The sequence below is a fragment of the Arachis ipaensis genome, chromosome B05, assembly GCF_000816755.2.
Source record: "Arachis ipaensis cultivar K30076 chromosome B05, Araip1.1, whole genome shotgun sequence".
Lineage (NCBI taxonomy): Eukaryota > Viridiplantae > Streptophyta > Magnoliopsida > Fabales > Fabaceae > Arachis > Arachis ipaensis.
The window spans coordinates 12,053,684-12,063,963 of record NC_029789.2 but is presented as its reverse complement, the minus strand read 5'-3'; the positions used below and the strand labels follow the sequence as shown (position 1 = coordinate 12,063,963).

The following is a 10,280-nucleotide window of genomic DNA, read 5'->3' as shown; positions in this document are numbered from 1 at the left end:
CACCTACAGAATCATAATCCACTAAAAAAAAATTTACTAGAATCGAACCACACTTCAACTACTTGATTGGATTCAAAATAATAATTAATTTCATTTTGGTTCAATTGATAATCTGAACTTGAATTATTCATTATCTTCAACAACGAGATAAGGAGGAGAAGGAAGAAAAGAAAGGAGGAGAAGAAATTTCAATAAAAAAAGAAGGAGGAAGAAGAGGAGGAGGAGCAGGTGGTGTTGGTGACAATGATAACGAAAGAGAATAAGAACGTGCAGTAACGGCACGAAAAATAAGGTACACGCTTTGATTGAAATCTGTTAAATTAAGAGGCGCGTAAAATATACGTGCGTAAAACTTGCGCCTGAGAGTGATTTAGAGAAATGCTTTGTACGGTAAAATAGCTTGTATGTGGAGAATAATTATATGAAAAATACTAACAAAATTTATTATTTTTTACTATCACTTTTAGTTATTAATTTAATTTTTTAAGTTTAATAATTTAACAATATATTTTTAATTCATATATTTAAACCTTGGTAACTGATAAAAAAATAACAATTTTTCCTACCATTTCTATAGTAATAGGACTTTTGTGAACAATATAAATAATAGACTCTAAAATTAGTTCAATAAAATAAAAATATACTACATTCTTAAATTATCCACCTAAATTTTAATATTAGAATAACTATCTGCACAATTAATAAATTGACCATCTCAAATATCTATTATTCACATTATTTAATATTTTTATTATGTACCTATACTTTTTCATAATAATATACTAAGTGGGAAAAAAAAAAAAAAAGGAATTGCAGAGATCGTACATCGTAGAGAACTAAAGAGAAGTAGAGACACGTTGTTTAGGATATAGACAACAAAGACCGTGACGCGTGAGGGTGGCGACTGGTCACAGTCCCATGAGAAGAAAGTTGAAAGCAGAAGGCAGAGTCAGATAAGAAAGGGTTCGTTCGGTCAACGGAAAACACACGGACACCGAAATTCGAGAGAGAGAGAGAGAGAGAGAGAGAGAGAGAAGAGAGGTTGATTGATCGATGGCGGCTGCGACGACGTCGTATCTGTCGCCGACGCAGAAGTACGCTGCAGGAGCCCTCTTCGGGCTTGCCCTTCACCAGGCCCACCTTCACCAGACCCACCCCCTTGGTTTGCATTTCTATTCCGACGACGATCAACCCTCCACCAGCGACTCTGCCGCAGTTTCCGAGGATCCCCACCTTTGGGTCCACCACTCCTCCGGTCTCCTCCACCCCGTTTTCAAGTATTTCCTTTTCCCTTCCAATTCACAATTCACTTTGAGTCCATCATATTCCTCCATTTCCTTCAGTGTGTTGTGATGCAGGTATCTAGATATTGATTCTGGGGCTTGGTCTGGACTTGAGGAAACTGCTGGCTCTTCTTCTGCTTCGCGTCATGTGGGACCCGTAAGTGCATTCTTTAATCTTTAGCCTCACTCGTAGATGCTCATTATGAACAATTCACCAAACATGCCTTAACTTGCCCTGTGTCTGTGTTGAACTTACTATGCATATATCCTTCATTCTTTTTTATATCAATCTGATAGGTCTACATCTTCATGTCATTCTCCTTTGTTCTTTTTAACACTCAATTTTGTTTATAGATGTGTGAACCTGATGTTCCTCTTACTCATGAATACCGCATCAGCAGCACAACATCGTTCATGGTTGTCATGTCATAGAAATAACTTTTCAGAAATATATAGAATATAGGGTGGGTTTTTTTTTTTTTTTAAAAAAGAGGGGGGGGAGGGGGGGGGGNNNAAAACATTTGTGGCAGACTAACCAAAACTAGCATGACAATGGGATGGATTGACAATAATGTTAATGGCTCCACTTCTTTCTGTCTGGATTTTGTTGCTGCAAGGCACAATTCCTTTCGTTCTTAACTGTTACGTGAGATAGAGAGCAGAGAAATGAGAGAGTGATTGTATTGATCTCATTGTGTGTCTTTATATACTGGCTACATTAGCAGAGTATAACTAACATGCTAACCAACTAGTGTAACTAACTATTAACACACTAACTAACTCGGTAACTTAAACTACAAGTTACTGATTAATTAATACAAATACAAGTAGTGGCTGATATTAACTCCTCATTCATGTATTCAATTTCTAATGATATCCTTTTTCCCCATTGTATGACTAAAAGAAAATTCATGTATGTCACAGTTCTTGAGATTATTATCAGCAGATTTTGATGATGATTCTCAAAGGTCAGATCAAGAACTTGCTTTGTCAGAAGCTGTTGATGCAATGGCATGTACCCTGGAAAAAATTCAAGAGTCTTCAGCGTCTAAAAGAGAGAAGATCCGCGAATACGAGCACCAATGTCGTGAAAAGTTTTCAAATTCAGAAGCTCCATCAGAGTCTGAGAAGGAAGATATGCATTTCGAAACTCCGCACATGCCTGAAACACCTTATTTTGATTGTAAAAACCCACCTCAGGGATCTACTATTAGCAAAATTGATGAAAGTCCAATTGAAGAGGTAACAATGCTCAGCTATCAAAGGAAAATAACAGTTCTCTATGAACTGCTCGCTGCTTGCTTGTCAGATTTAGGTGAAGGAAACAAGAAATATACTCGTAGAAGAAGGGGTTATGATGCTCGACAACGTGTGGCTCTTCGCTTGCTCACAACTTGGCTTGATATCCAGTGGAAAAAAATGGTTTGTAAAATGAATATATTAAATGTTGCTTTATGTGTTTGGACAACAGCTTGTTATAAGTTGAAGTGATCATGGTATTTATACTGTTTGCACAAGAGATCAGAGTAAGAAAAGGTTTTGGTTGGCAACATTGACTGTGCATTCATCCTAGATGTCTAAGTTGCATATTGAGCTTAATTTTATATAGAAATGCAGTAAGTTTCCTGAAAATTTTCATTGAAATGTTAACTTTTGCAGGAAGCCATTGAGACTATAGTTGCCAGTTCTGCAATGGCTTTAATTAAAGAGCAAGAATCAAATAAAGAGGAATCTCAATCAAAGGAAAGCAAATGGGCTAAATGGAAGCGAGGTGGTATTATAGGTGCAGCTGCAATAACAGGGGGAGCCTTAATGGCTATTACCGGTGGTATGAACACCTTAAAGTCTTTTCTATGTCCATGAGTATATGATTTCAGAATGAGTCAATTTTCTTGTGGATTTTATTCTTTTCCCTTTTTTTTATTCATGAGTAGGATTAGCTGCCCCAGCAATTGCTGCAGGACTTGGTGCTATGGCTCCAACTTTGGGTACTTTGATCCCTATAATTGGAGCTGGTGGATTTGCTGCAGCTGCTAGTGCTGCTGGAACTGTTGCTGGTTCTGTTGCTGTTGCTGCATCATTTGGAGGTATATATTTTCCTATATTTGATTGGGTTTACTTTCTTTTTTGTGCTATGCTAATACATCTATGCTATAAATAGAAATTAAGTTAGTCCCTTTTAAGTATTTTCTCTGTTGTATAAAGATATTTTTCATGTACACCATGACACCAGGTCACTATTAATATGCTTGTGTTCATGCAGCCTTAGAGATCTGTTGTATTCAATATAGGGTAGTTTTTGGTTGCGAGCTGATAAAAATGTATTGAATTTTTTTGTACAGTTTATTGATTGGCATGATTACAGTAATTGCTTAAACTAGATAGGTTAATAATTTCCAGTCAAGCTGCGAAGGTAACTCTTTAATTCGCCTTTTTTCAGAAAAGGTGTTACAAGGGATATATGGGAATTCGATTTAAATTTAGAACTGTCTAGTGGAGTAGTGCATGGTCATTAATACCTCCTGTACTGTATTATCCTGAAAACAGTTCATTTGAACTGTTGACCTTCATTTTACCAAAGTTTTTAATGTGCATCTATTGTGATGACACAGATATCGTCTATGGGATACTAAGTTATTTGTATTTCTCTATGATGTGATGTACATCACTTAGGTGATGAAAATTTTAAATGTATCTCTTTGTTTTGCTAGCTGCTGGAGCTGGACTTACTGGAACCAAAATGGCTAGGAGAGTTGGGAGTGTGGATGGGTTTGAATTTAAAGCTATAGGAGAAACCCATAACCAAGGTGTAAGTTTTTATTGATTTCAGTTTCCTACTTTCCAGTGATGTTTTTCCTAAACTAAAGATTTTTGTAGGTGTTTATGCAAGACCATGCTTGCATCAACTTTGACTGCTCTTTTTTCCCTTTTTTTTTCCTTTCCAATTTCAACTTTTTAGTTTAGTTTATCATTTCATAATAAATTCTTGTTCAACTTCTCCATGCAGAGGCTAGGGGTTGAGATCCTGATCTCTGGATTTGTTTTTGAGGAGGAGGATTTTATAAGGCCATGGGATGGATTAAATGACAACCTGGAGAGGTACATACCTTTGCCATTTTAATGTCTCCTAATGCCATTGTTTTTATAATTATTTAGGTAAAAAAGTTGATGTAATTTAATATTTTCCTTGAATACAATTTTCATTGGCCATGGAAGGTAGTTTCAGCTTGAAAAGTGCTTTATGTTGATAGGTGTTGATGGAAAATTATCTTATTATACAATATCTACCTTGTGTTGCTTCAGCTTCTCCTTATTTTAAAAATGGTAGTGTTAATAATACACTAATGACTGATGATCCTACCATAACAAGTTACAATTCATATGCCCTTGTGGAAAGCTAGGTATGCACTGCAGTGGGAGTCCAAGAATCTAATTGCCGTGAGCACTGCGATTCAGGATTGGCTTACTTCAAGTAATTGGTTTGAGTTCAGGCTTCTAGTACAATTTTAGTTCGTATCATATTCAGGTGTAGTTATGGATGATCTCAATATTACTCTTATTTGCATTAGGAATTGCGATGGAGCTGATGAAGCAAGGTGCAATGATGACTGTTATGAGTGCACTTTTAACTGCATTGGCTTGGCCAGCTACCTTACTTGCAGCAACTGATTTCATAGACAGCACGTGGACAATCGCTATTGACAGGTTAAATTTTAGTTCTTGATTGCAAGTAGAGTTGAACTTTTACTGGAGACTACACAGTGATGTCGTTGAATGTTACTGAGCTGTGATAATATATAATAAACTTCACCTTAGACTAATTTGAATTAGTTTAACTTTGAGGGTTCTTACCATAGTTATTTTGGGCACAGAGATTTCTAATATATTTCATAATTTTCAGATCAGACAAGGCTGGAAAGTTGCTTGCTGAAGTGTTGTTGGGAGGATTGCAGGGAAATAGGTATTAGCTTAATTCAAAGTTTGTCTTAATTCAGCTCCGAGAAAACTGTTGAATGTATAATATTGTTGATCTGTGAGTTTTAGGCCTGTGACACTTGTAGGTTACTCACTTGGGGCCAGAGTTATTTACAAATGTCTAGAGTGCTTGGCTGAAACAGAACACAGTGGTAGATATTTCCACTCTTCTTTTGCTTGTCTGATGTTATTTTCCCTTACTTGTCTGTTAACCATATCAACTACTTATCAGTATCCTTAGTATTTACATACGATTTCGTTGTGTGGGTACCATGCTCAATGATTTAAAGGTGCTTCTCCTTTTGATTGCCAGCTGAACTAGTAGAAAGAGTTGTTCTTCTTGGAGCACCCATTCCAATCAAGGATGAGAACTGGGAAGCAGCTAGAGAGGTGAATTTTTGTAGTAATAGTCTCATCCAAAACTTTATGATGTAAATATAGTCTTTTTCTGAGATCATGGTATTCTGTAGATGGTATCAGGAAGATTTGTAAATGCTTATTCAAGGAATGACTGGATGCTTGGAGTTGCTTTCCGTGCCAGGTACATCAAATTAATATATTGACCAAATAATGCTTTCTAAACTCACTTCAGATTAAGGAATGCACTATGATCAGCATTGCTTATTTTCATTTTTAGTGTAACAGCCTTGCTAATTTATTTGTTTTTCTTTTGCTAATTTTAGTGCATGATTAGAATATTAGTACATGGTTGCTTGTTTTTAATGGAGAGAGAGGTTGAGAGTAATCTACTTTTTGATTTTATGCAGTCTGCTTTCTCAAGGATTAGCTGGAATCCAACCAGTTGATATTCCTGGTATCCAAAATGTGAGATTTTTATTTTACCTTCCTGCCTAATGCCTATGCTTGCAAGTTGATGTCTTAATTCTTATTCAATTAGTGGCAGCTGCTCTCTTAGTTCATTGGATTTGGATGTTTCTGCTAAAATAGCTTTTATTTGGATTTGGCAGGTTGATGTGACAGATCTTATTGACGGTCATTCTTCTTATCTTTGGGCCACACAAAAGATCTTGGACCAACTTGAATTAGATTCCTACTATCCTGTATATAATAGCATTCTGTGTCATTTCTGATCACCCCTCCACCCTCTCTTTTATTCCTTGTTTGACAGTGGAGCAAGTACATAATATGGGGAATTGGAAACTACTTAATACGTATAAAGAAGGATACAAAAGAAATGAGAAGATATTTTAATGCAATCTAGTCTTTAAAAATTAAAAGAGTAGCATGTAGAAATAGTAAAATATATTTTAGTGACTAACTTTTCATTAATTTATTTGGGGATCAAATATTTAAATTGGTGAAGGTCATGAATAGTTGAATACTATTTATCCAACAAATTGTCCGATGCCTGCCACGGCTATGTGAGCGGTTTTAAGAAACAATTAATCTCCACATCCAAGCCTCTTCATTATACAAGTCTTACAAGTTCTTAATATCTCGTATCCCTAAAACGTGCTTCTTATAGAACGTATGTTTCACGCGCCTTCTTAACAAATTTTTCAATCAATCAACGTGTGAATATATAACTTCTTTTTTCGAAAGGGTTTCGTTTTCTTTTTCGAATTTCTTCTGCATTTTCTTGCCTTTTTTTTTCGATCTCTTTTGTGCATTTCTCTTTGTTTTCTCCTTCGCCGTTTACGTAAATTTCTCTCTCTGTTCTCTTTCTTTGATTTTCTCGTTTTCCATTGTTTCTAAAATCAAGCTTTGAAATCGTTTTGAAGATAATGGATGATTCAACTTCAGATTGTCAGCTGAACCAGAGCGAAGTAAATTTTGAATTTGAATCCAATAAAGTTTCTGAGGTGTGGTTTAATTCTAGTTAATAATTGAATCTGAATTTGAATCCAGTTAGTAGTTTATGATTGTGTAACTGAATAATGCGTGGACTTTACTTATGAAATTTGTTGTTCATTGTTTCTTGTTTGAATTGAATCTAATGTACTAGTTCGATGAATTTTTTGCATTTTATATCAGACGTTCGGGTGTAAATTAGGAATATTTGAGTGTATTTTAGGAAAGTTTGGGTGTATTTACAGTTTATGACTTTTCATCTCATCGAGGGTGAATTGTTTGTTTCTATTTAATGATGATTCATGAATCTGATTTTTGTTATTTTTTATGATGATTTTATAGTTTTATTTACATTCTATAGTTTATGCTTGTTTTAATGTGGTGTATTTTGGGTGTATTTTGCAGCCCCTCTATGATATTGATGAGCAGTTTTGTTCTCCACATACAAGCAAGCGTTTTTCTCATACAAGTCTTTACAAGTCTTCTCCTCCTTTTATTGTTTTGAATTCAATCAAGTGCCTGAGGTGTGGTTCAATTCAGAAGAAAAAATGTAGTATTAGAGAAAATATTTTTTTGTACAAAAATATGATTTGTACACTAAAATCAGCCACCAATGTATTTGTATATAAATACATGTGTGGTTTAATTTATTTTCAATGTATATTTGTATTCCAGTATGTATTTTATACTGGTGGCTGACTTTGGTGGCTAATTTTAGTGTACACGTAGCATAACTCATTTCTGTATTTGCAGCAAATTTGGGTGTAAAATAAAGATATTTGGGTGTATTTTAAAGAATTTTGGATGTATTTTTATTCTGATAAGTTCTGCATAATTTAGAACTCTTCTTCTCCCTCCTCCTCATCTTCTGCTGGTTCTTTTTTTTCATCATCATCACCATCTTCTTTTTTTTTTCTTATTCATCTTTTCCTTTTTATTTTACCTTCTCAAGTTTCTTCTTATTTTACTCTCTTAACAAGAATAAAAACAAAAATATCAAATAAAGAAGAAGAAGAAACACATAATGCTGCAAAATTACTTGGAAGATGACGAACTTACATTCATTTAACTAAAAGAAAGAAAGAAATAAGCAAAAGAAGAAGAAGAAAAAAAATACAACTTTAGAGGAAATATTTTTCTGTACAAAAATGCTACTTGTACACTAAAATCAGTCACTAAAATCAGCCACCAATGTATTTGTGTATAAATACATGTGTGGTTTAATTTATTTTCAATGTATATTTGTATTTCAGTACGTATTTTATACTGGTGACTGACTTTGGTGGTTGATTTTAGTGTACACATAGCATAACTCATTTCTGTATTTGCAGCAACTTTTGGGTATAAAATGAAGATATTTGGGTGTAACACGAAGATATTTGGGTGTATTTTAAGGAATTTTGGGTGTATTTTTTATTTTGATAAGTTCTGCATAATTCAGAACTCTTCTTCCTCCTCCTCCTCATCTTCTTCTGGTTCTTTTTTTTTTTTTATCATCATCACCATCTTCTTCTTTTTTTTTCTTATTCATCTTTTTCTTTTTGTTTTACCTTCTCAAGTTTCTTTTTGTTTTACTCTCTTAACAAGAATAAAAATAAAAAAATCAAACAAAGAAGAAGAAGAAACACATAATGTTGCAAAATTACTTGGAAGATGATGAACTTACATTCATTTAACTAAAAGAAAGAGAGAAATAAGGAAAAGAAGAAGAATAGAAAAAATGAAGCTTTAGAGGAAATATTTTTCTGTACAAAAATGTTATTTGTACACTAAAATTAGCCACTAAAATCATCCACCAATATATTTGTGTATAAATACATGGTGGTTTATTTAATTTATTTTCAATGTATATTTGTATTTCAGTATGTATTTTATACTAGTGGCTGACTTTGATGGCTGATTTTAGTGTACATGTAGCATAACTCATTTCTGTATTTGTAGCAAATTTGGGTGTAAAACGAAGATATTTGGATGTATTTTAAGAAATTTTGGGTGTATTTTTATTCTGATAAGTTCTGCATAATTCATAACCCTTCTTCTTCCTCCTCCTTCTCATCTTCTGCTGGTTCTTTTTTTTTTTATCATCATCACCATCATCTTCTTCTTTTTTTTCTTATTCATCTTTTCTTTTTTGTTTTACCTTCTCAAGTTTCTTCTTGTTTTACTCTCTTAACAAGAATAAAAATAAAAAAACCAAACAAAGAAGAAGAAACACATAATGTTGCAAAATTACTTGGAAGAGGATGAACTTACATTCATTTAATTAAAAGAAAGAAAGAAATAAGGAAAAGAAGAAGAAAAAAATGCAGCTTTAGAGAAAATATTTTTCTGTACAAAAATACTATTTGTACACTAAAATCAGCCACTAAAATCATCCACCAATGTATTTGTGTATAAATATATGTGTGGTTTAATTTATTTTCAATGTATATTTGTATTTCAGTATGTATTTTATACTGGTGTCTGACTTTGGTGGTTGATTTTAGTGTACATGTAGCATAACTCATTTCTGTATTTGCAGCAAATTTGGATGTAATACAAAGATATTTAGGTGTAAAACGAAGATATTTGGGTGTATTGTTATTCTGATAAGTTCTGCATAATTCAGAACTTTTCCTCCTTCTCTTCCTCTTCCTCTTCCTCCTCCTCATTTTCTGCTGTTTTTTCTTCTTCTTCATCTTCTTATTTCATATTCTCATAATTTTTTTTGGGAAGAAAAAATCAAACCAAGAAGAAAAAAAATACATAATGTTACAAAATCAAAAGAAGAAGGAGGAGAAATACGACGATGAAGATGAAACACGCGAAAAAAAGGAGGAGAAACACAAAAAAGAAGGAGAAGAAGAAGGAAGAAGAGGAGGAGTAAGAGAAACACGAAGAAAAAATGACAGTTGTGGTTTTCATTGAGGAAGAAAAAGAAGAGTCGTTCATAATGGTGAAGGAGTGCTTTGGAAACGTGATGCGCGTGTTAACACGCTTTTGTGGGTGAGCGTAGCTTCTGTTGGGTTTGGCCCAACTTGTAAGACTTGTAAGTTAAAAAGACTTGTATGTGTAGCATAACTGTTTAATAAATAGATCAAAAATTTAATCTAATCATTGTTTTGTTAAAAATAGAATCAATTAAAATATGATTTAGCGCAATTTTAATTAATTTTTGGTTTAGATTGAATTGGATGAGTGGTTAAATTTAGATATATTTAAATTTAAACA

At 33.7% G+C, this 10,280-nt stretch overlaps 1 protein-coding gene across 4 annotated transcripts; it reads left to right on the top strand.

Moving 5' to 3' along the window:
• Positions 836 to 6,496, top strand: LOC107642930 (transmembrane and coiled-coil domain-containing protein 4). 4 transcript variants are annotated; one of them, XR_001620720.2, is made up of 15 exons: positions 836 to 1,277; positions 1,359 to 1,440; positions 2,208 to 2,705; positions 2,943 to 3,111; positions 3,218 to 3,370; positions 3,995 to 4,092; positions 4,291 to 4,382; positions 4,685 to 4,755; positions 4,853 to 4,988; positions 5,185 to 5,244; positions 5,345 to 5,410; positions 5,572 to 5,648; positions 5,729 to 5,799; positions 6,026 to 6,083; positions 6,227 to 6,496. XR_001620720.2 is itself a non-coding variant. In XM_016346440.2 (15 exons), the coding sequence occupies exons 1-15, from the start codon at positions 1,054 to 1,056 to the stop codon at positions 6,347 to 6,349; spliced, it is 1,995 nt and encodes a 664-aa protein (XP_016201926.1). In that variant the 5' UTR covers positions 837 to 1,053; the 3' UTR covers positions 6,350 to 6,362. The 4 variants fall into 4 exon arrangements, 3 of the variants coding, with proteins under 3 accessions (XP_016201926.1, XP_020978706.1, XP_020978707.1); XM_016346440.2 differs by having other exon boundaries at positions 837 to 1,277; positions 5,328 to 5,410; positions 6,227 to 6,362; XM_021123047.1 differs by having other exon boundaries at positions 837 to 1,277; positions 5,328 to 5,410; positions 6,207 to 6,344.